General features: G+C 42.5%; 2 protein-coding genes and 1 long non-coding RNA gene across 4 annotated transcripts in view; 2 read left to right on the forward strand and 1 right to left on the reverse strand.

The window, feature by feature from the left end:
- Nucleotides 1-14,105: 14,105 nt before the first annotated feature.
- Nucleotides 14,106-18,330, forward strand: LOC140684635 (uncharacterized). The gene is made up of 2 exons (XR_012057209.1): nucleotides 14,106-15,592; nucleotides 16,215-18,330. It is a non-coding gene; the product is annotated as an uncharacterized lncRNA (long non-coding RNA).
- CDKN2C (cyclin dependent kinase inhibitor 2C) lies at nucleotides 17,614-24,968 on the reverse strand. Of its 2 annotated transcripts, XM_012575274.5 has the most exons (3): nucleotides 23,596-24,393; nucleotides 23,079-23,219; nucleotides 17,614-19,511 (listed from the first exon to the last, which is right to left on the reverse strand). In XM_012575274.5, exons 2-3 carry the CDS (start codon nucleotides 23,205-23,207, stop codon nucleotides 19,137-19,139), a joined length of 504 nt encoding a protein of 167 aa, XP_012430728.2. In that variant the 5' UTR covers nucleotides 23,208-23,219; nucleotides 23,596-24,393; the 3' UTR covers nucleotides 17,614-19,136. The 2 variants fall into 2 exon arrangements, with proteins under 2 accessions (XP_012430728.2, XP_072789033.1); XM_072932932.1 differs by lacking the exon at nucleotides 23,079-23,219 and having other exon boundaries at nucleotides 19,373-19,511; nucleotides 23,596-24,968.
- The window catches only part of FAF1 (Fas associated factor 1), a 154,081-nt gene continuing 152,751 nt past the window's right edge, over nucleotides 24,526-25,855 (forward strand). Inside the window, exon 1 of the mRNA XM_002192970.7 lies at nucleotides 24,526-25,303. The gene's annotated coding sequence lies outside the window, so the exon portion shown is untranslated. The remainder of the gene's footprint in view (nucleotides 25,304-25,855) is intronic.

Raw genomic sequence — 25,855 nt, forward strand, 5'->3', positions numbered from 1 at the left:
TGCAGGATGTGTGCGACTGCTCCGCGGGGGCTTGATTTACACGGGGCCACAATATAGATTATACATTCTGGTAATTGTGGTATTGTTATTGCTGGGCTGCATCTCAGCACAGGAAGCACATATAAGCACATTTGAAGTGATAACATCCACTCCTGTTTAAAAAGCATTATTTTATTCCTGTACATAATACAGCATTTGCAAGAGAAAATGGATAATTTACTAACTAGTACTTAGCATTACTTATAGGGGAAAAGCTGATTCATTATGGGAAGGCCACAGCCAGCATCTACAAATAAATCCACTTAAACTTTTTATCACTTTTTTTTTTTTTTTTTTTCAGTATGAACTGTAATCCAAGATCAGGAAGGAGACAATGCATTGCCATCTGAAACACAGCAAAGATCAAAATATGTTTTCAGTGTGCCACCAAAACCACAGTGTTAGGTTTCTGTTAAGGAGAATGAGTAATACCAGTCTAGCTGCAAAGGTTGCTGTGAGTGGGTAAAAAATTCCATCTGACTGATAGGGCAGATTATGCATTCTGCAAGAAAATAAATAATCCCAGGCAAAATCTTGCCCTATTTCTTCATCTCAATAAGAAAGCCCACTCACCATTCCCACTTAGCTGAATCTGCTCTATGCATACTTGTCTAGCTTTAGGATTCAGGAACAGGTCTGCTCTCCATCCTACATCCCCAAACTAGCCTTGTTCAGGAGCACATTGCCTCCAACCTTGGTGTGGAACGAGGCATCTGTTCCTGCTGCTGCTCCCAGGATGTGGGATGTGGGTTGACCCTCAGCTCTGCAGCTGCAGGCAGTGTGTGTGGAGGCCCCTCTCAGAGTCTCTCTCCCCATTTCTCTTAAAAAGTGCAGGTTTCAGACCTTTCTGTGCACCCAGGGAAATTACTGATCCAGCCAGGGCTCACCCAAGTTCCCTCCTGGAGGGGGATATGGATCTGTTGAGAAGAGGGATGCAATAACCATTTCAAATTTTGTGTGCCAGCCTATTCTCCTCAGACAACACAAACTGACTGAACACAGGTAACATATTGTTCATGCTGTGCCTATTTCTTACTTTCTTTTATCAGGGAAAATAGATTAAAATTGGTATTAAGTTTCCTTCTTGTTCCTCCAATAATAGAAAATTACCAGGGAAGAGAAAATAAAACAGATTTTGTTCTCTGGAAAGGCCTTCCAGCTAAATTGTTTTTGTTTTTTTTTTTTAATATTGTGAAATATTCTTGCCTGCCTTAATAGATGAGAAAAGTAACAGTAGAACTGTGAAACAAATTAATACATCAAAAATATTGACCTGTGGACCATAGCTAAATCTATATTCTTATTTGTAATAGTGTTGCCGATTGATAATACAATGCTGTGCTGATGCTATACTGTATACATTGATTTGTTGAATTGATAGTTATGGGTGAGGTTCTAAACAGACACTGGAACATAGAATAAATGACTGACCTACTAAAGATCTAATAATAAAACAGATCTAATAAAAACACCTAGTAAGATGTGACAAGCACATACATAAAGTAATCCAAAGCCTAATGATTTGTTTTACAGTTTCATTTAAAAACTTTTTATTGTTTTCTATCTATATTATTTAACATTAAGAATACATTTTCCTTTATAAGTTTTTTATGCTATTGGTCTGAAATTTTTGTACAGACAGCCAAACTAACATTGAACAGAAGTACAGTTTTTCCAGATGTCATACCTACAAAATTTTGAAATTATAGTCCTGCTAATGCCTCCTGATATTTATATGCCTTTGCATTGGGGTAGCCTCGTTACAGTCTTTTTTGGAAGTGTCACTTGCTTAAGTAAGACTTGATTTACAAAGTAATGCTAATATATGTTTGATTTTAATTAAGATCTTCACTATTTTCCTGAATAGGAATCTCTGTCCCTAGTTTTAACTTGTAATACCCTGTTTAACAAAGGAACAACTTCAGTCATACTGAGAGTACTTATGCAAGTTTTCACAGTTGATTGCTGGGATGAGAGCTGTAAAAACAAAGATCAGGTGAAGATCCTTTCTTGGAACACACTAGGATATGAGTCTCTATTTTTATTTTTAGTTCATAATTCTATTAAATAGACAATAATAACTTTAATCAAATATATTTATATTTTTGTGTGTCATTGGAGTCAAACAGCACACCTACATGGCTCATGTGTGACTCTTCCTGCAGTACATTCAGGTTTTGGCTTTCATTAGGCAGTGAGACATGTTGCCTGCAAAAATTTCACACAACTTGAAAAGGGGACTCTAATTTCATGTGGGAAATTTATTTCATCCCTCTTACATTACATCAAAATCATTGTGCCTTTAATCGTGACTATGGAAATGAAAATACCAGGCCACAGGATTTGCAATTAACTTGAGACATACAGAGGAAATTCTGTAAATTGCTTTAGTCTCTTTATTTTGCCTTTTCTGAAATCTGTCTGATTTTTGTTTCGTTTATAAGAGCAATTGTTAGTGGAAATGTCTGTTTTTCAATTGAAGTGATCTAACAAGCTTTCTGGTCTCACTTGAGCAATGTAACAGAACACCCAAAACAACTGGGATGTCTTTAGGTCTTAGATATTTTGTTTAAATATTCTATTAAATATTTGAGAAGGTAAGAGTTCCTTAAGCCTCAGAAGACAGAGAGTTTAAAGATCAGACTGAGCCATGCCTCCTGCATTTACTTCTCCAATAAATCTGTCAGGACTCTGACCAGCTGGGCTGCCAGATGTATTCCTCCACATTTTGGGTAAGTAATCACTTGGGCCTGGGATCTGATAGACAAATTATGCCTGAACCCGTTTGCAGTTATTTTAGGTGACATACTAAAGTGGTCAGCATAAGCTTAGAAGACTTTATCCAGCACTTTGACAGCATGCCAGAGGAAATTCCTTGGGATTCAGAGTCTAAGATTTCATTACAATTAATTGTCAGAATGATGAATATTATTTATTCCACTCTAAGGTGCATTTTAATCTAAAACATGGTCAGACAGTGTCAATGCAGGCAAAATGGTATTTCTTCCTACATAAAAGCCCATCTAGATATAATCCAGTTTGCTCTCCTGTCTCTAGATTTGATCTGCAAGGATAACAAGAATGGAGACTGCAACTGGCCTAGGATTCCCTTGCAATTGAACTTCATATAATTAGGCAAGTCAATTTTCCCACCAAATAAAATTATTAAAAGAAACAACATTATGAATTGAAACTCCTCAAAATTATTAAATTCTGTCCAGTTTGGAAGAGGAGCTTTATCAGGCACTGGAGCCCAGTGGGCAGAGTGCTGGGCATGGATTGAGAAATCTGAGTTCTCTTCCAAACTCTCCTGACTTTTAAATGGCCTTGAGCTGTCACTTCTCTGTGCTGCAGTTTCACAGTCTGTATGAGCAGGATAATAATCCTCCACAAAGGTTTGAGAGTTGCTGAAGGATGGATCTGTATGAACACAACATTTCTTGCACTAGCCTGCGCTAGGTGCAGCTGTGGTTAGAGATGGCCAGGATTTTGTCAATTCCTCATCTACTCCCAGAAAATCTAGGAAATTTTCATTGTTAGACTCCTTGCTTTCAGTTGTCTGTCAAAACACATTTTCATGTTAAAGGTCTTTCTTATCTTCACACCATTACAAAATATCTCCAGAAAATTTCATTTTATTTAGTTATGCATTAATGCTCACAGTTCATACTCCTCTTAGTGGGAACTGCAAAGTGCCTGTCAGGATCATACAAATAATTACTTAACCTAGATAATGTATCTTTGACCTAAAAAAGAAAAGATTTTTGCAATATTATGATTAGTATATGTGGGGAAAAAATATCTGTTGGTTTATGTTGTAAGTTTGAAAAATTCCCCTTGAAAGGACAAGATTTTTTTTTCAAATTATATCTTGATTTTACACATTTTGTGTTAATAGACAACATGCTCTGTGCACAAAAAAGAACAGTCTACTTTCAAAACTGCTGAATGGTTTGACCTCAAGGGAATAGAAACTGTTGACTCATTGTTTTTACTGCATATAATATTAGTCCTTTGTCACATCCAGGGAATGACATAATCTTCCTCATTGTTAGCAGCAGGTTTGAATAACAGAAAAAGTGCAGCATTAGTTGTCTGCTGTGTTTGTTCTTAATAAATGAATGGATATCTGGTACCAAGAATCAGATTTGGGGTTTTGAGTAACATTTAGAAGAAGTTTGTGCCCAAAGCCTGCAAAGAGCTTTGCTCCTGGCCACCATCCGCAGGGCAGTGGAGCTGGCTGGAGCAGAGGGAACATCACTGATGGCTCTGGCTGCTCCAAAGTGATAAGAGGAGGCAGGAAAGAAGAGACTAAGCACAGAATGAAACAGATCTGTTCTTCAAGGTCAGCTTAGTAAAAGGAATCCCTGCACTTCTGTGAATCATACTTCTCTGGAATCTAAATTTATGAAAAGTAATTATCTGCAAAGAAGTCATCTCTAGGACACGCAAACAAAAAGGGAACTGGTTATCTTCAAAATGCAGCATTATAAGTATTCCATCCATTCCAAATTTTTATTCATGTCTATTAGTCTTCTACTCCCTATAACTGAAGTATCTATGTCCTAGTCTCAGAGAGTAATTCCTTATCAGAAGTATTTTGTTATATCTGCTTCATGGGAGAGGGATACATCATTATAGAGAGTGACCAGGCTGGTGGAATTCATCTTTGACATGACAGATCACCTTCTTCTATGGCAAAGACTAAGTGTTGCTTCCTGAACAATAAATACTGCCAGTGAAAGAGAGATTCTTTGAGAGTCTGACTAAGTGCCAACTCCTAATCTGCATTACCCACTGCCTCGAAGCTTTCCCAGGAAAATGTGATTATTTAACTATAAAATTATACCTTTGTGGTTCCAAAAATATTTATGCTGAAGATAAATTCTTGTGTTGAGAGAATGAATCAAACTGTAGTTTGAAAAGCTGAAATCCATACAGCTGTGAGAGGAGCACCCATGCAGGAGGCTGGGAAAACTGGAAGCAATGGGTTAAGGAATCCAGGATGGATTAATCACAGAGGTCCACAGACCAAGAGTGGACTCAGGCAGGGGCTACACACATGGAAATTCTTCTAGAATACCAGAGCTAAGAATAAAAAGACAAGCTATGCTGTAAAAAATCAGATCAGACCTTGTTGACTTTAAAGCAGAAGAGATCTCATGTATGAACCTCTTCTCTCATGCAGGTAGAGAGACCTGCCTTGATGTACGTGGCTCAGACTGGAACAGGTGCATCTATCCCAATTCCTATCCCAAACTTATATCCTAATTTATCTGTTATGAGAAGTAAGAAATGCTACACTTTTTTTTTTTCCTTTGTGTTTCCTACAGTTTTGCTATTTTCCAGAGTTCAACATTTCCAAAAGGTCTCAAGTAGCATGAATTTTGGTGAGGCCAAATCACTTGATTTTCCCTTGCCCTGTTTAGAAGAGGCTTTACTTGGACTAAAGCAATAATGCCAGCCATTTCCCTTCATCCTTTAAAATTACTGGCCACCTCTAAAGAACTTGGCCTCTCTTTTGTGTCACTTTTTGACAACTCATTTGAGTTAAACAGGTTGCTGTGGCCAAATTAAATGCTTGGGAAATGGACCATACAATTAATTTGCAATAGTAAGTTGTCTCAGCATCATTTCTCTTCCTCTCGAGGGGAATGCTGGCTCAAGCAAAAGAAAAGATTAACGTAATAAAAATATTCTAAAGACATCCTGTTAATTGTCCCAAGCTCAGATGGTATTGTCTATTCTTCTGTTGTGCACAGCCAGCAAACAGTGTAAAATCCAGAATTCCTTCCCACCATGAAAGCAGAGCTTCAGTGCTACAGAATAATCCCTGCCTTTCTGGAAAGCAGATGAAAATGTGGTGTGGCAGAGCTTTGCTTTGGGTTTCAGAGGTGAGCTCAAATTTGCCCCATTTATGAATATAATAATATCACTTGTTAATTTAAACACATCAGCAACTTTAATTGAGGAAATAAAGATTTGTCAAAAAAAAAAAAAGGAAAATTGCAAGCAAAGTAACAAATTTGGTGGGGAAAAAAAAAATTTTTCTTCTGAATATGCAAATGAGGCCTCTCTGTGTTTGTTTGGGGACAGAAAACACTTGAGGTTTTAAATTCAGTCAAACCAGAAACTTTCATTTACAAATACATTTGCAGTGTTGACCTTGAATATCACATTAAGTGGCAACAAATCTCATAGAGAAATAAGTTAATATATCAAATAAAACTCAGAAATATTCACAAGTGACTGAGTGAAGCAAAGCTTGCAGAAGAGTTAGATTAAACAAGAGGCTGTAATTCTCTATTTGCTCTAAAATTTCCTTAATAAGGACAAAGTCTGATTTTTGCTTATATGAAAATAGTCATAAAATGTGTAAGAAAACACAGAATGTTGATTGCTTCAGTTCCTGTAAACTAATCAGGCTGGATGATGAGTCTTCCTGTAACTGGGAGCACTGCTGAATACTATGCATGAAACCCTGTTCCTCCCCTCATAAACAGCTCGAGCTTTGCCTATGTATCAGTGCAGAAAAATAAGTATTGACTTATTCACAAATTACTTTTTAGGCATTGGATTCCCAGAAATATATTTGTATAACAGCATTTAGAAGCAAATGAATGTGTTAATAACCAGGTCTTCTTTCATTTTATGGCCTTAAAGACACTTTGATCTTATAAAATCATGTTTGTCATCTCAGCTCTGGTGCTCACTTCCTACCTCTTCTTCTAAAATGATTTTTTGACATCAATTCAATATGCCCCTTTTCATTTTATTTCAGACTGCCAATTAAGATGTTTCTTAATAATTTATCAAACAAACAGGTTTCCTACAAGATGCTGACTTGTTCTTGGGGGTTTTTTTATGTCTTTCCAAAATGAAGTATTTTGGATGTGGTACAGTGTGTTCACATGTCAAACATGGATATTTTAATTCTGTCACTCCCCAGAACAGTAAAGAGAGAAAATAAATCAGATGTTTTATCTGATTGTACTTTGATCAGGTTTTTCTCTGTTCTCAAAAAGAACAGCATGGAGCTTCACTTGCTCCACAAAAAGCATTTTTAGCTCTGAAAATATTTTAAAGATATCTCAGAAAAGCCAGACCCAACACTTACAGTTCTACTCATCTTAAAAAAAGACTCACTGTGTTACCATGGTCATAAATGACCATTTAGGATCTCCTGGTATTTAATCTCCATTACATTAACTGGGAAAAACTTATGAGTAGGAGGCAAAATTGGACAAAATGTCACTTGCCATAACACTTCTATCACTGTCCATCACTGACATAAGTGGGTGATGAAAAATGTCTGTAATTGTGCTTCTGGGTACATCCTGATATATAGCAATCTAGGAAATACTGACACTGTGTGTGACACAGGTGGGAGAGATGTGTGAGCTTTCCCATCAGGGAATTTTGCTGGGTTTGAAGTATAAATTGAAACTAAAAATGTTAGTGATTAAGTTCGTGGTGGCCATAAAAGGCTAGAGGCCGTGGGAGGGCTTGTGGTTTTTAACAGAAAAGGCAGAAAAGGCAGAAAAGCCTGTGGGCAAACAAGAAAGTAATGCTGCCTTCCTTGTGTGATACTCTTGCTATAGGCAGAGGATGTTGCAGATTGTTCTGAACATTGAATAATTCAAGTAAACAATACAACTATGAAAACCCAAAAGTTAGATTTCAACTGTTTTCCAGCTCCTTTGTTACCTTCTCAAATTATACTGCAAAGATCCAGAGCCTAGACCTGTGGGAAGTCTCCAAGGAAAAGTCTGAGGAAGGCATTTTTCAAAATAATTTACCATTTAGTTTCCTCAGCAGGGTAGAAACTAGATAGAGCTGTTCTGCCTCGCCTCAGTCTTTCCATTTATAGAAAGTATCCAATAACATATAAACCTTTTTGAAATGTTTGGGAGACTTCTCTGTGCTCCAAGGGAGCTGATGTTCTCCATATTTATGATATGCACCAAAAATGATTTCTCTCTTTTAGTGTCTCCAGTGCAAAATCATTACATTGCCAGGAATAAATTAAGCCTGACTTGTGGGGAAAAAAAAAAATTGGATTCCATCGTGTGTTTCATATTGTACCATTATGAAAATGGTATATTAAATTCAAATACTTCAATTGTACCATTAGATGTTGTCATTATGTGGCTGGCTAATTGATAGGTTATTCAAATGAACATTGTAATTTTAGACTTCTTAGAAGCATCCATGTGAAGAATTTCCAAACTTCAGAGAAGTAAACTGGGTGCTAGGAAGGAAAAACATGTACTGAGAATATTTCCTAATGCATGTCACTGAAAAATCATTACATAACTGCCGTGTGCATTCCGGGACTTGGTGCAGTCTATTTTTAATACCCGGTATGAAAGAACTTCCTGCTACTTTTTCTCTTCAAAAGCTGTTTTGTGGTTCATTAGATCATGTTGTCAGGCCAAGTTTTCTGCTATCCTTAAACCTCAATTTTTCCTGGTTTTTAAAAAGAAAAAATAAGAGAGAAACTGTATAAAAAGGAAGAATGTGCTGAGTGTAGGATACCTTGGAGAGTAAGGTACATTGTGTAAGTGTTGCAGCGGTCCCTGAACTGAACACTGCCAGACCAGGCCTAGTATTAAACCCAAAAGAAATCTAAACATAATAAACACATGCATATTTAAGGAAGGCAAAAGAATTTGTATGCCAAACAACAGCACCTAGCAAAAATTTTCAATTATGAAAAAATATGGGGTTTTTTTTAATTAGAGTAGTTTTAATTTCTCTGGTGTTATCACAGGTCACCATTTTGACCATAATTTGGATAATCATGACCATTAAGATAAAGCATTTTGCTTAAATGCAATGAAAAATTTTCAAACACAGGCTGTGCAAGATCTTTCAGAATATTTTAACTGCAGAGAAAGTTTACAGCATTAGTGGAGTTTTGCTGTTAAAATCCAGGACAAACAGACTGATAGAGATGAGATGGCCACAGGGACCAACATTTTTACCTCCTCTGACTTCCTGCAAACAAAGGCCACAGGAGCTTCTGGGTTAATTTATTTTCAAGCAAGAACATATCTTTTAGGCAATGGTATAGTCAAGTGACAGAGAACCCACTAAATCTGCTAAAAGTATTTAAAAGTATTAATTTTATAGACAAGTAATACTTGTACTTGCAAATTAACAAGCAGTTCATCGTACATTAGAAAGGCCTTCAGTGACTCTCTTCATTCCATCCCCAGCAGAGGAATGGGATGACAGTTTTTGGTGCCAAACAGCACTGGGTGGTGATTGCTGTGACTCTTGCTGTGAACCTGCTCTGGAAGTCTCTGGCAGGGAGGCAGTGGAACGTGTCAGCACAGGACTGGAACAGGGCACACCTCAGCTGCCCTCCCACAGCCACCACTGCTGCCCTGAGTCGGAGCTTTCAGCGTAGGGAGCAGCTCCTGAGCTGCCTCAGTTGTCCCAGAAGGCAAACAGTCAGCTGTGGGAGATGTGGGGCACTTTGGGGATGTTACATGATGCTTTCCCTGGGGCTTGTGATGGTAAACTGCACTGATGAGGATATTTAGGAACCCCAAAGCTAATAAAATATTTGTTGCTTTGACATTACCCCACCGGAAGCAATTACTTTCACCCTTCACTCTGCTCTCTCTGTAAAATTTCATCTTCACAGAATACTTTTGGATCATTTATTTCCACACTTTTGTAGATCTTTCAAGTTGGTTTTGTTGCCAAAGAGAATGGTCCAGTCCTCAACTATACTGCTCCCAGCCTCAATTGAGCACACTCTCCTCTCCCTCTTCACATCAGAACACTCTGGAATTATTTTCCTTTATTTTCATTTTTACATTCAGAGGAAATATCTTCACACAAAAAGATGAAATCTGACTTAATTCTGTTTACTCCAATAAAGTTTTTATTAAGAAACTCATTGCAGGTCACTTAAAAGTCTTCCACTGCTCTGCTTAACCTTGTCCAGTGCCTCAAAATAACATCTTGTTTTCAGTTGCTTGTCACTGTTTGAGCTGGTATTTTCCAAGCCAAGCATCTGCCTCAGGTTTAATTTTTGGCAGTTGCCAGCTAAACCACTGTAGTAATTTTCAAGAACAAGGTTAAAAAAATATTTTGCCCATATTAAAAAATAATAATCTGGTTGCTTCATTCAGAAGTGCCGGTATCCCTGTTACAGAAGGAATTTGAAATGGAACACCCTCACTGGTCTACCTTCATCCATGCACCTTTGAAGCAGCAACTTGGAGTTTGGCAGCACCTCTGCTGTGGTTTCACAGATGTGCATCCAAATGTAAAAAAAGTTAAAATACTCAAAAAAAGAGTAAATCTCAGTTTGCATGTGATTGGTTAAGAATAATTTACTTTTGTAATTTTGCTGAGTTTTCCAAAGGCCAGCCCAAGCTGGGGGCTTTGCAGAGCAGCTGGGTACGGTGTGTGCCCAAGTGCTCCTCCCTTCCTGTGACACCTGGGTGCCTCTCCTGTGTGCAACACCTCCCTTTCTCCTGCTGAGAAAAGGAGGATGGGTCACAAAGATGAAAGAGATTGGGAGGATGCCTTCAACCAGGGAGCAAAAAGTGAGAAGGAGGAGATGAAGACAGTAGAGTCCAAGGAGACAACTACTGCTGACCAGTAATAATTTTCCTCATGGACAGGAATCAGTTGTGGAAGCAGTTCTGCATGACCAGGGAAAAGAAAATTATACATATTTACATAATAAGATTCTGCTATGCTATGGGAAAAGGTCTGATACATTGGGTAAGGAGATTAAAAAGTGTCATGGAGATAAAGATAAGATGCCAGAGGAAATAATTAAGAAAAAATAAGAGGTTGGATGTGCAGCTGAAGCAAGGGAAACTAGGAGATGAAAATAGAGTGTGAAGTGTGTAAGAAGGCAGGAGTCAGGAAATGGAAAGATGGATAAACAGTGTGGAAGAGAAAGAGCTGGGAGTCACCTTATAACAGCACAGAGGAGAAAGAGAATGCAGGAGCCAGGCAGAAGGAAGAGCATCAAGGGAAAGAAGGGGTGTGAGTACAGATTGAACTCTGAGACTAGGCTGATCTTCTGAGTCAGACATAAATGCAAATTGTGATTTATCTGTAATGGTATAGGAACAGGAATCAGGTATGACTAACATCTATAGCCACATTTTCTTTTCTTGTTAGAGATCTTTATCGCATATTCTGGATCTCGTGAGCCAGAGCCCTGGAGTTAAGGTGACCGCGTGTCATTATCTGTTTATTTTTCAGGCTTCCTCTCTCTGATTTTGTTAACAAACATTCGAGTGTCTAAATTACAATATATGGCTTTATTTTTTTAATTGTAGTAAAAAGCATGTCTGCAAAATCCATTTGAAAATGCTACAAGTAATTTTGAAATGATAGGTAGGGCTGCCAGCAGTGTCTCTCACTGGCAGAGGAAAGCAAGGCCCTGCATTCAGCCTGATGGCCTTTCACTGTGGGTGTTTGTCCTCTACGAGGGCTTGCACCATCCCCATTACATTGTGTGTAATTCATCACAGGGGTCAGCAGCACTGCCTTGGCAATTTTACCTCCCACCAGGCAGGAACACAGCCTGGAGACACAGGAGCAGAGTGGGAAAGGGCTGGGTGCTGCCCACGGGCAAAGCAGAGCTGGAGGTCACTGAGCAGGAGCCAGGGAGGGGAGTGGGAGGTGTCCTGCCCCGTGGTACTGCTGGAGCTGCAGAGACACCAGTTCTACTCCTCCAGTGGCAAAACAGGGGGAAACATTGAAATTTGCCCCTACCATGGTGATTTAGCTTGCAAGCATTTGCCATTTATGTTAAATTCTAATTTTCTTTAATATAAATGGCAAATGCTTCCCCACAAACAGTGTGTTTGGTCTGTCACATTTTCTGCAAGCTGAAGGCAAGCTTTGCAGAACTGAGCTTTACTTTCCTTTTGAGAATGAAAGCAGCACTGCTGTCAGAAGTTTGAGTTGTTGGTGTGTATCAGGTGATAGAAAAAATTGCTCTGCACATGGTCTGACATTTTTTAATATATACTTGGGATCTGCAGATGTTGATTTGCTGTCTGTTTATCTGTTTGTCATACTGATAGTTTAAATCCACAAACTGCGCTTATACTAACAACTCCTAGGGAGAAGGCTGCTGTTACTGCTTGGTTCCTCCTAAAGATTAAACAGAGCTAAAAGTTGGTACATTGACCTCTTGCTTCTTGAGGCAGATCTCTGTTCAAATGCTGACCTACGTCCTGGCTAAAAATGTGTTCAATTTTTTCTTAATTTGTAGTAGATACTTGTGTACATTACAAAATCGTCTTTCAATTTGGCAAATTAGGTTGTCTGTGGTTAGCTCTGGAATTGCAGATATATTGCAGTGCACTGCAGCATTGCATAATGAGATTCCCCAGACTTTCCTTACTCGAGTGAGTAACAGCAATTCTTATCTCTAGCGAGCATCAGATTCGTCCCATTTTTGAGAAAAGAATTAGTATCAAATATACGATGGGCATGTTATGCCTTGTGGCTGCAATGTTGTTTCAATTAACTTCCCTGAATATACCACAATGAAAAGTGTCAGCTTTTTGCCTCAGAGGCCTATAATTAGATTAAATTAATACTGTTAATTATCTACTGCCTTCTTTACACAAAACAGTATGTTTCCATAAATTAAAATGCTGGTACAGGAAGGAAATAGTTGTTTTCTGTAATACATGCATACAGTGCTGGATTCTGAATACTGTGACTGCATCAAAGTGTAACACAGCTCTTTGTCTGTAGCCCTTATTTTACAGGAGCTAAAACAAATTACATCTGAAAAATCCACAGACAGCACACTATTTTAAAGCATATATATTGGTGCAAGGAGGTGATATTAGTAAATGTTACAGTGCTCCTGAAACAAATGCACTCCTCTCTTTAACAGATGTTCTCTATAAAATTCTCTTAGGGAGATTAAATACAGCTTTGTTTGTGTACCTACAGTCACACCCTCAAGGACTATGTTATGTACAGAGAATAAAATGCTTTTTCTAGCAGAGTGTACTTCTCCTTTCAGAAAAATTTAAAAAATCCATTCTATAGGAAGTATTTATAATTAACAGCTTGGTTTCCTGGCCTGTGTATATTCCAGCTGGTGTGGTCTGAACATCTCCTCTGCCTGTTTTCCAGCATTACTAGATGCAAGCAAAAGTTCCTGACTGATCAATTCAGTCCTATCCTGGCATGCCTGATTTGGAAGTGCAGATTTTCAAATGGTGGTACATCACCTCTAGGGTAACATATCTGAAGCAGAAAGTACCCTTTTTTGATTTGACAAAGTGTATCCCAATGTCCCTATTTCTATCAGAATAAATGTTAATAACTTCAGGCCTGAACATGGATCCTCCCTCACCAGAAAATTACAATTAACTTTAGCAGAAGCTCTCATTCAGGCCTGCAATATACTCCGCATATAAATGTGATCTGTACCCAGGACTGCTCTTGTGTTTCATTAAGGTCAAACCCTGAAAAGCTTTTGAATACTCAGTGTTCCTACAAGGCATCGCATTTTATTGTGGTGTGTGCTGTGTATCTTTTCCTTTAAATGTTCATTAGCTCCGTGTATGTAAAAGTGTTCATTAAAATATCATTGTGCTGGTAATAATCTTAATATTGAGGAGTGAAGAGGGTTGTGTTGCAGTAGAAATGCTGCCCCGTTTCCTGCTCTCAGGGTGTAACAGGAGAAAGAAAGACCATCTTGATAGGCACTATCTGCTGAAGGAAAACTTTCAGAGGAGCTGTGAATTGACTTTAACCTTTTGGTGGCTGCACTGTGAAGAAAATGTTTCAAGCTTCCTACCCCGAATTAGGCTTCTTTAATTTAACAGACTCATAAATGCTAGTGGCCCTTATAATTACTGGTACAAATATCAGAAAACAGTTACAGAGGAACAAAGAAATGCAACTGGAAACATGGTTCAGTGGTCTTGTACTTCCCTGAAAAGCTGATTATACTTTTGGCTGATTCACTTTCTTTCAGAGGGAATTTACCCTTTCTGGCAGTTTGAGTCTGGTTCACCAACGGCACAAAATGTATCTGGGGATGAGGAAATTGGCTCGGGGTCCTCTGTGTGTCAAACTGAAATTTGCCACCGAGCTCTCAATTTTGTCTTCTAGCCCCTGAGTGCCCTTTGTTTGGTCAGATTCAGAAGCCATTTTAACACTAGATTAAAAATAGAGCCATTTCAATTGTGCTTTTGCAGGTGCCTTGCCCAATTCCATGCTTTCCCTGCATGACTTATCTTGTAGGATAAGCACTAATCAAAGGTCAAGGTTATTCTGAAGTATCCAGCATAGGAGAGGTCTCTTGTAGATCCTTAAGCTGAACTTCGCACAATTATAACTGATACAGTGCTGAAAGGTAATTCAAACAGGGGAAAGGTACAAAATGACAAGCAGGAACCTTTGGCACTGTAAAATGTCCCTGGTGATTTGTACTTAGTGCTTCTTCAAAACGCAGAAGCCATTTTACCACTCAGAGCCATGGCAGAAGTGAATTATTATTTTTTTCCGAGTGAGGCTCGGCAGATCAGGGCTTCCAAGCCAGGCTTGGCACATCTGGCTCTCAGAAATGTGCCATGTACTTTACATTCGAAGATAATTTTCTCGCCTCTGTGACACAGAAGCCAAGAAGCGTGGATTTTTCCTCCCCCCTCTCTCGCCTGCCTGATTTTAAAATGTAACACGAGGTCATGAGAAGCTCCGGCTGGGAGATACACCTTGCTACCCATTTTTTTAAGGAAACCTGGAGACAAACCTGCTCGGTTTTGCTTTCTACGTGAGCTGCGGTGGGGGAAGATGCTTCTGCATCCCTGGACGCGGGGCTGGGGGAGGAGAGCCCGGCGCAGCAGCGGGAGCCCCGCCGCCGCCGCCGCCCGGCAGCGGCCACAAAGATGCGTTAGAAACATCCCCCCGGCAAGACGTGGGTCCCTTCTCTGTACTCACTGCGGCTGCGAAAGCACCGGAGTTTCGCTGAGGAGACTCCAGTCCCGGCTGCGGGGAGAGGGAGGAAAGGGAGGGGAAAAGAGAAAAGAGGGAAAAAAAAAAAAAAAGAAGGAAGGAGAAGATAGGAAAAAAAAAAAAAAAGGGCGCAGCGCAAGTTGCGGTGGCGGCGGGAGAACGGGAGAAGAGAGCGGCGGGGGCGGCCGGGGTGTCCGAGCCCCGGGGCCGCGCAGCGCTGCCCGGCCCGCGGCCGCCCCGGGCCTGTCGGCGGGGACCGGGGCGCAGCGAAGCGGCGGCGGAGCCCGCGGAGGAAACTAAATAAATAAAATCAGACTGTTATTTAAGGCGCGTAAATTTAAAATTATTTGGACAGGAAGAGCAAGGGGAGCGGAGCCGCAGGAGCCAAAGTAACGGTTTCGGAGCCGGGCGCGGCCCCCCCGCCCCGCGGCCCCGCGGCCCGGCGCTCCCCGGGGGCCGCCCGACCTGCCGCACCTCGGCCGGCGCGACCCTCCCTCCTCCCCCGGGACCCCGGCAGAGCCCTCCGGGAGCACCGACATTTTGAGTGCCTGTGTGGTGGGGCAGGCTGTGCTGAGAGCCGGTGAGAAATCTTTCTTTCTCTCTCTGACTTCTTTCTGCTGCTTTTTTTTTTTTTTTTTTTAATTCCCCACCCCCCCCCCCCTCTTCCTCCATGCACAGGACAGCAGTCCCCACAGATAAATGTAAAAGCTTTCCTCCCCTCGCTTTTTCGAGGGAATTTCAGCACTTTAGTCAGGAGATAGTAATGTCTGGCGGCTTCTGGCTGCCCAGTCAATTCCCAGGTACATTTGTGGAAGAAACCCTTTTCTTTCTTTTAGAAGATGGAAAGTGGTAGTTTTCTCCTGTGTTAACTCTTTCTTCATGTGAACAATGCAATGGCATTTCCTAGAGAGCTAATATCTTACCCCACCATGGAATAAACCATTGATTCCATTCCTCTCCCCACACTGGAAGCTGGAAAGAAAGTATTTTCTTGTACTTAAATGTGCTGTGCCTTATTGCACTGGAGGCTGAGGAAAATTCACCTTCAAACACCTTCTCATTCACTCTCCCCCGGCTAAGGACAGGGCAGTGCCAGGGTTAGCTCTGCACCTCTGCCCCTCTCTCCCCAGCACACACAGATCGGGTATTTCACCCTCTCACGGCGCTGCTGCCACAAACGAAACTCTCTTCGTTCTCTGTAGGATCCCTTTAGGATCTGCCCCTTTCCAAAAGGAGCTCAGCAGCTCCCGCCGTTGTTCCGAAGATAATTTAGAAACAAAGGTCAAGTGTAACAGCTTTGCTCATCCGTGTAACTGAAATAGGGGAGAGGGCTGTTGCCCCACAGTTGTGTCCTCACACAGCCTGGTCACTGTGAATCCTGGTATAGCTACATTTTATGTTCTATTTCTTCACATTTTTCTGTGCTTGCTGTATTTGTTTCTATTTATACCTCTCATCTCGATACTGCACTCTTTGCTGCCGATTCCTGGGCTGCTGCAGGGCGATCTCTGCTGCTGCCTGGAGACTTACTTGGCAGTTGGTTTATGTCTCAATAAAAGCTCTCAAAATTTTTTAATTCCATCTCACACGCTGCAGTTTTGCATCTCTGGGTAAATATGTTTGTCGACATTTTCAGGATTATGCGAGTTTTTGAAACTGGACTTTTTGATGTTGCCAAAATACTGGGGGGAAAGCACCAGAGCAATTTCTGAAACCACATGCGATATTACAATCTGTTTTAGGTGTCAATATTCTGTATTAATGAGACTTGCTTTATATTATTTTCTCCTCGCTCCGTAAATATAAAGACTTCTGGAGGAAAGCCATTCCCCAGCAACCAGGCATCTTTTGTCACTGACAAACCCACAGTACCCCACCAGCTGACTGATTTCTTAGGTTTCCCAGAGGCTCTCTGCAGTAACTATTAACTTCCTGGGATAACAGCAATTTTTGCTTTCCAAGTATCTAACCAAGATTTTCAATCGATTATCTTGTTCCTGGTAAGTTGAGGGGCTCACAGAGAAAACGCAGCAGTGAAATCAGATAAAACGCACCTTTAAACCAGACTATCACCCGTGACTCAGCCGCCGAGGCTTTGGGCATGGCTGGGGGTGATTCGTCCTGGCTTTAACCCTGAACTCCTGGCACGCAATAAACGCCGCTATTTCTGACTAGGCGGGGCATTTTTCTCGGAAGAGAAATTGTTCTATTAAGCCACTGCTTAAACTTCGCCTTAGTGAAAATTAAATGCTGGTGAAGCTCCAAACGGGTTTGGAATGAGGTTTTTTAGTAGCATGGGTGAAAAAAAAAAAATAACAAACGTGAGAAAGTTGGATATTACCTTCTGGTGTAGCACGGAATTCCTCTTTGTGAGAGGAATGGAGAAGGAAAAGGCTTAGAGCATCCTCCAGGACACGAGGAAAGGAAGATGAAGAGCAACACAGAGCGATCTGGGTCACTTCACCTCAGGAACCTGTGGATTATGTTGCTCGGTTTAATATTTCAGGTGGTTTAGTGCTCTTTCTACCGGGAATTTTAGGATTATTTCTCCAAAAATGCTTCCTACGTGCCGTGCTGCTCCGGTTAATGATCATAGCACAATTTTTCATATTTCACAGAGGTTTTTAATCAGAACACAGCAGTGTGACAGAGCTTATAGTAAATGTGACAGACAGTTTCAGCAATTTTTTTTTACTTGAAAATGTAGTAACTGATTTTGTGGGGCTAATTAAAAAAAAAAAGTTAAAAACTAAACTAAACCCTCTCCTCTTTTAAGTGTTATTTAATGTAGTATTCAAGTAGTATTCATTTTGCATTGATTTAAAACCTTCTACTTTGCACGACTGAAATTTAGACTATTCAGAATGAAGCACTTTAAACTGCCCATCTGCCAAATAAGTAGATCCTGTACAAATGTTAAAAGTTTCATAATAGACTCTTCCCGACACGGTGCTGAGCATCGTTAGCTCCTGTTGGGGCTGGAGAGGCAAATGAGTTTCAGTCTGGTGAATACTCTCAACTCTCTGTTGCAATAGAAAATTTCCAATGTAAGCAATAACTTAACTTCACAAATATCAAAAGTGCTGCTCCCTAAACGTCACTCTATTCCAATATTCTTGTTTTGTGAGATGCTGTCATTAAAATAGTTTCTTTCCAGACAAAACAGAATAGTTGGTGGAAAGCAAATATTACTCAGAGAACATCTAAACTGCAATCAGCAGATGAAGCGACCAGAAGTCTTGTATTGCAGCTTTCATGTCCTCTTTGACAATGGTTTTCTGCTGCTTGTTTTGAAACTAAAAAAAAAAAAAACAAAAACGACTTCTGCAGTGCACAGTAAACACGAACTACTAAACTGAGCTGTTTAAAACCTCTGGCAATCGAAGAAACACCACTTATACTGTTTCTGGTAACTAAATTCAAAACCAGATTGGTGAAAGTTTAAATATACAAAGAGGAAAAGTGTCATCTACATTTAGAAAGTAAGTGACCTAGTTCTACAAGCTCTTGTTAGTGACAAAATACAGTTACTGCCTAAAGCATCTAAGCGCCATCCACTGTCCTCAGGCCACGCAGCCTTTGACTTCCAGCTCTGCCTGTGCAGGGGCTGCAGGTGACCCCTTATTAAAAAGATGTTTTTATCTAAAACAGGACCTCAGACTCTCGAGCCTGACCAAGAGGGGTGGGGGGAGTGAGGAGAAGGGAGGGGTGCATTGAGAGGTGGGAGAAATCACAGTAAACTATTTCCTTTTCTTAAAAGTCCAGCAATATGAAGCATGTGAATAGTAGCTGTTGTATTAATGACTTGATATGAATGACCTAAAATAAATTGTAAAAGTTGATACTGGAAACCTAGATATGAGCAACCAACATACACACAGATGAGTGTGTAAAGTGAAAGGTATAGGGAACTGCTCCGAGCATGGATTTAAAACGTTTCCGTTGTCTACAAACCCACCTCTGGAATTTCTTGAGACTTACACTACCAGCTGTTCAGGGAAAAAAAAAAAAAAAAAAAAAAAAAAAGTACTCTGGCAACAAACGTTGTTAAAAAGGAGGGAAACAACCCAAGAAGTCTGCACACCCTCTGTCCAAAGGAGACCCCGTCCCGGCAGGGCTCAGGCTCAGTCCATGCTGGGGGGGAAGGAGCTGCTGGCCTCCAGCAGCTCCACCACGGCTGCCCTGCGGTAGAGCTTGGCCAGGTCGTAGGCGGTGGCCCCGCGCTTGTTCTGGTGGCCCACCTTGCAGCCGGGCAGCGCCAGCAGCAGCTCCACCACCCGCACGTGGCCCTCCTGCGCCGCCAGGTGCAAGGGCAGGTTGCCGTCGTTGTCCTCAATGTTAGCATCGGCTTTGAACTCCAGCAGAGTCTGCAAAGTGTCCAGAAACCCCTCCCTGGCTACATCGTGGATGACAGCGAAGCCGGTACTGTCTCTCAGGTTGGGGTTCGCCCCGTTGCTGAGCAGCCGCCGGGCGATCTCGGGGTTCCCGAGTTTCATCACCTGCAAAGAGAGAGAGAATTGGATACCGCGGGTGGGGCTTTGCTCCAGCACTGCCTCCCGGCCTCGCTCCTCATCCCTGGCTTTTGTCAGAGCCCAACTCTCATTTAAAGCAGACAGAGGAGACTCGCTGCAGAACTAACGACACACCAGAACATCTCCTTTTTCATGTATTTCTCACTGAACTCGGTGAAATTCTGAAAGATGTTATCACTTCGGTGGCCGTAGCTTTCTGCCTCGGAAAAATTAATGCCTGAAATAGCACAGAATGCCATATAACAACTTTTTTTTTTTTTCCCCTAACGAAGGTCATCTCAGTTTCTTAACATATAAAAATTAAGTATAGTTCAGTTATATTTGCCTAAGTATTGAGACACCTCTGCATTACTGTTTAATCTTGTTAAACAGCAAATATAGTGTCTCTGAGGAACAGATATTTTACCTAAGCAACAGCAAATGTAGAATGTGTTTTTACAAGCTTTCAGGTGTTTACATTGTCTGTGCATTATCATAAAACAAACATTTGGACTGTACCATAGCTCTATCTGTTGAGAAACATACATGTTAAAAGAAATTATTCTCCCCAATATTTATGTTTCATTTAGGTCACCCAAAAAGGAAAAGTCAAAAGGAATGTTTCAAAGTTACAGAAGTTGTTTTCTAAAATCAGTATATTATATTATACTTTCATAACCTTTCTATAAGTAAACTGAGGCTACATTCTGTCGTTAAAACATCTCTTAAAAAATTACAACAACAACAATAATTGGATTTTCTGACTGTTTCTCTCAGGGAAAAAAAAAAAAGAAAATGCTTCCCTCAATTTTCTCAATTGCATCATAAAACTATCATAATTAGAACACAAATCTCTCTTATTTGTAACTTAACTGCTAGCACCGATTTCCTTATAATTCCTCATTTTTTGTTTGTACACTTTCCAAAAATGAACACTGTAATGTATATTGTGTAATCTCTAGCCTATAGGCAATATTTTCCTGTCCTTGTAACTAGTCTCATTGTAAGTATAAATTTCGAAAAAAACCCAACTCTTTTCTACTTTTTTAGAGAGAGATTCACACATTGATTTGAAAATCTTGATTAATTAAAAAGGAACAAACATAAACAAGAACTACAGTGCATTAGATTTAGCTTAAGGTACAATTTCTACAGAGGTTTGCTGAAAATCTCTCCAGACGAAAAATATGTATCAATTTTTTTCAGAAAAGCAAGATATAATAAATACATTTATGTACAGCGTTTGAAGGGTAAAGCAGCCCAGCAGATTATAACCACAGACAGCAAAAGTGCAGATAAGACAGGCTGGGATTCAGGGAAAGAGATCTCTCTGTGCCCCAAGGCTTCCAGCTCCCGACTTCCAGCCACTTCTTTCACTTCTAACAGAGATGGAAGCAGTGTAAAAGAAAACAAGATCATTGTGATTTCTCTGTGTTTAGTAAAAACCGGACATTCTGATCTCTTTTCGAGAGCCCAGGCTGTATTATTTGTGAATTCAAAACATATATTTGGGTTAAGTGGGAGTTTTCAGTGTTCAGGCCAGGGGACTGAAGGTTTCAGTTAAAGATGCGAGGGGGAGAAAATCCTAAAAAAAGTGGTGCTTTTTGGCCATGGGCTAAAACTGAACAGCAAATGCCTCCTATATTTTGCAAAATTACGTTTTGTGGGAAGGGAGCCAAAGAAGTAGAAAGCATTAATTGAATAAGTCTGACGAAGAGCATAAGGGCAGGAGATGTATTTGAGGCCTGCATAGGTACACTTCACCAGAAATAAAAAGGACAGAGCAAGACAAGCCGAGTAGTGTTTTAATTAAACATAAATGCAGAGGAAAAATATAAATTAATTGACATTAATATAGGAGCATTCTCTCCATTTTAACTGAGAGAGTGATTACAGAGAGATTATCTCACTCTTACAGAGTGTACTGACAGAGAAGTCTTTCGAGCATGGCCAGGCACCCACAGCACATTTCAGGATGATACATATTGAAAATAAGTCGACAGATTCTCCTGTTTTGGTTTTTGTGGTGGTTCATTAGCTCAGTTGTTATAATCCCTAAGAAGTATCGCTAGGGCACAGATGCATGTTTAATATAGCTGGATGCTATGTAATTGTGTAAAATATACCTTAATTCAGGATATGGACAGTTAGCTCCTTCTAGAAAAAAATATCCAGCATTCCTGTAGGACAAATCAGTTTTTAGCCCCTGTCCCAAGGATAAATCAACTAGCTAAATGTTTCCTGCTTTCTTAAAGAATTTAGTTTGTCTAAGTTCTTAATTTAAATCCTTTCACTCTCTTAAAAGTTGCTGCAAGTGCCTGCACTGCCATGCGATGCCCTATTTAGGTGTTAACAGGACAGCGAGGAGCTCACAGATCTCCAGCTTCAGCAAAATTATCAAAAAAGGGTCATTCCTGCATTATCAGCAAGAGGTGCTCATTTTCCAGCTTTAACATTTTGATGTTAAGCCAAAAAGCTGTAAATATCTCGAGTACATTCACAGGTTCTATGCTGTTTAAAAATCCACTTTCAGAAATTATTAACCATGGTTTTGGGGGAAGGGGGAAGAGGGGTTAAAAAACGATTTTACTAATGTGTGAAATAAAAAAGACCCATAGCTCCACTTCCACATTGCATTACTCATAACTTAAGTCTAAATAACCACACTTATTTTCCCTCTGGATTTATAAATCACATCTTTCACTATTTGTTAGGTATTCTAGCCTTTTTGCCATCATTATCTGATATTATTAAAAGCAAAATCTTTCATCAGCTACAATAGTTAGCAGCTGGACGAGTTCCAACTCCTGCCTGCACAACTACACAGTTAAAAATTAGGACACAGCACCCTATACGATCAGCAAGAAAATAACTGGAACCAGTGCCTTCCCTGCTAGCCTATCTGAAAAAAAGCAAATTTTAAAGTCTTAAATATGAATGAAAAAGCAAATGATTCAGCTGGAACCCTGGCTCGCAGGGCTAGCTCTTAATGTACATCGGAGGTCCTCGCTTCTGAGCAGCATGATTCCCAATGAGAAAGGTCATTCCCACAAACAGAGCAGAAAGGAAAAGTACCATCCACAGCAAACCCCAGAACCCAGACGAGCCACGCTTTAAAAGCACATTGCAGGAAAAAAAAAAAAAAAGAAAAAAAAAAAAAAGGAAGAAAAAAAGATAAAAATCCTAAGCTTCAGAGAACAGAACATTCGTGTTTACAGACCTGCTATGAAATCCTGCTCACCTAAGCTGATTTCTTTTCATCTCAGCTCTCTCACTCCTTGCCTCCTCCCCACGAAGTTACAAAATATTAGCAAACTCGTAGCCCGTTTGACATTGAGGGTGAGCCCCGATTGAAAGAATGGTTTTGACCAGTTTTATTTCAAGTACGTCATTTTAGGGAGTTGGAGCCACTAAAGTTATAAAATATGGCATCCAACGAGTTTGAAAAACCACTCGAATTTCATCCACCAGCCTGCTTAAAACGTTGTCTTTTTTGGAAACCCGGGTCACGTAGGTACCAGTGATGAAATATTTTCTCCCTCTCTGGATACCAACCTGCAGCGCAGTCCTCCCAAATCCATTTTGTGCATTGACGTTTACATTCTTTTGCAACAAATTAGTAAGTTGCACTAGGTCCCCCTTGGCAGCCGCGGACGCCAGCTCGTTCCCAGAAGGCTCGGCCATTCTTTAGGGTGACTGACGATCGGAAAAAAGATGAGATTTTTTTTTTTTTTTTAACCAGGCATGGCATCGGAGACTGACAGAAGGATTGGGATGGTTAATCTTCTGGAGTAAGACCTTGTAGTAAATACTCGTAAAAAACCTCCTTGCCAAGAGCCCGCCCCTAACTCACACGTGATTATTCAGCAAAACTGCAGCTCCACTTGAAGCAAGATTTCTTTGCTTCCACATATAGAGTAACTCTTATTAAAGACTTTGGCCATTTTCGCGGGGGGAGGGGGGGAATAGATTAACAGCTATGCAATGTATTGTATATGTTATAGGTAACATATATACACGTACACCGGAGACTCACTCAGACCTGAGATCTTGGAAGAAGAAGACAACCCACCCTGTTCACAGCCGGTTTCTGAAACTTAGCAGCAGCAGCAGCTCGGAGGAAAGGTCTCCTGTAGCAGTGTGCATCCAACTCCCGCTCGGGATCCCCCCTTCATCCCTCTCCGTCGGCTTAGTCCGGGCCCAGCAGGGAAGGGAAGGACGAGCCGCGCCCGCGGAGGGCCGGGCGCGGCGGCGGCGGCTGTCCCGGCGCCCAGCTCGCTCCCTCGCTGCTCTGGCTCCCCGCAGCAGCAGCAGCAGCAGCGCCTTCACTGCCGCGGCCCCGCGCAGCCTCCGCGCAGCGGGCGGGCGCGATCCCGGCCGGCGGCCGCCCCCGGCGGCGGCGGCTCCGGAGCATCCAGGAGGGCGGCGGGCGGCGCGGGGGGGCTGCCGCGAACCGCCGCCCGCGCTCAGGGCGTGGAGAAGCCGCGGCGCGGAGCCGTCGCCGCCGTCGTCCCTCCGCCGGGGTCCCTCCGCCGGGGTCCCGTCGCCGCTGTCCGCACTCCGCCGGGCGCTCCCCGGGACGGCCGCTCCTCCCTCGCGGCCGCGGGGCGCGGGGCGAGCTCCTGGCAGGGGCAGGGGCTGCGCTGGTGCCGCCGCTGCCCCGGCCCGGCCGCGCTCGCAGCCGCACTGACAGCCCCGCTCGCCTCCTCTTCCAACTTCGCGAAATAAAGCTGCACTTGCCGGTCCGCGGCCGCCGCCTCCGCCCGCGGCTTTGCGCTCCCCCTTTTTTAAGCACAAACAATCGCTACTTCTGTTTCCTAAGGACACGAAGCCGGTTTCTCTCTCCTTTTTTTTTTTTCCCCCTTCTTTTTTTTTTTTTTTTTTTTTTAACCTCATCAGCTTTTTTTGAAAAGAAAAAAAATTTGAGCGCTTTTTGAGTTGAAACACCCGCCCACATTTTAACGGCAGAGATTTAAGGAGGCGCGGCGGAGTTCGGGCAGGAAGGCCTGCAGCGGCTCCCGCCCGCCCCTCGCCCGGCCCCGCCGCGCTCCGGCCGCCGCCGCCGCAGCAGCTCCGCGGCGCCCGGTGCCGTCCCCTCGCCGCGCAGCCCGGGCACGGCTCCGCCACAGCCAGCACAGCCCGGCTGCTTGTAGGAGCAGCGCTGCTGAGGCCTAGGTGGGGGGGAAATGAAAGGAAAAGGAGGTTGCAGCAGCGGGAGCCGCCGCACCCCGGCGGGAGGAGCGGGATCGGGGCAGCTTGGCAGGCGGGAGGGCGGCCTCTGCCACGGCGCTGCCCGGAGCTTCTCCCCGGCGGTCTCCACCTGCCCGCGGGGGAGCGGAGCCGGCTCCGGTCCCGGTCCTGGCCCCTTCGCCCTCGCTCGGCACCCCGCGGGCAGCGGCTCCGCGCTCGGGGCCGCCCGGGCAGCGGCGCGGGCGCCTCTCTCATCCTGAGGACAAGGTCAAGGATGAAGGGTCAATGTCAAGTTGTCTTAACGGTGGAAGGCGACCGTCCACGGCAGCACTCTTTGCTTCCCGAGTTTCTGGTGTCCTTGATTGATTCGAAAGTGCCATTTTGAAGGGGAACCGCGCCCGGGCACCAAGAGGACGCGAGGACTTTGCTTTTCCTTCCCAGGGCGAAGAAGTGAGGACGGTACAGGACGGGGATGTCACCGCCGCTCTGCCTAACAGTATTTAGGGTCTTAAAGTGCTTTAATGGCTGGATTGCTTTAGGTTTCAGGGACCCTCGGAGGACTGCGTTCTGCCAAGCGAACCCTCCGAGAGGTAAGCAGCAAATGTCATGGCTCCCTGATAAGCACACGTAACCCATCGCTCGCAGGGGCAATCTGCACGTCTGTTTTCTGCGTGGACGCCACGGGAAAGTGATTTTGAATGTAAACAGGCGTGAGGCAGCTCGGGGAGGTGCGTTAGGGAGGGAACCTGTGGTGGGTGCAGCTCCTCCAGCACTGCCCTGCGGGGGGAACCTGCCGCGGGCAGCCGGGCAGGGACCGGAGGCGGCCGCGGCACCGCCGTCAGACAGAGCCGCGTCTGCAGCGGTGGATCTGCAGCTGAACGAAGCCAGACTGCTCCTGTCCGGCTTTCCTCTCAGCTTCGGTTGCTTTTTGCTTTGCAATTGTATTTTCCTGTACTGATTTCCCCATCCATGCTTGCGAATATTACAAAGGTGACAAGTGTGAGCTGCCTACACACCAAGCAGGGAAAACAGCTTTGTTCAGTTTATCAACTGACCCTCCACTCCCATTCCCACTAAAGGAGAGGGAAAACACGTCTATTTTTAAGGGCCTCATTGTGGTAATTCTCGTCCAGAAGCAATAG

This window comes from Taeniopygia guttata, chromosome 8 (genome assembly GCF_048771995.1).
Source record: "Taeniopygia guttata chromosome 8, bTaeGut7.mat, whole genome shotgun sequence".
Lineage (NCBI taxonomy): Eukaryota > Metazoa > Chordata > Aves > Passeriformes > Estrildidae > Taeniopygia > Taeniopygia guttata.

Coding starts and splice junctions, on each gene's coding strand:
- CDKN2C (XM_072932932.1), bottom strand. CDS start 24,968: ATGAGAGAGGCGCCCGCGCCGCTGCCCGGGCGGCCCCGAGCGCGGAGC.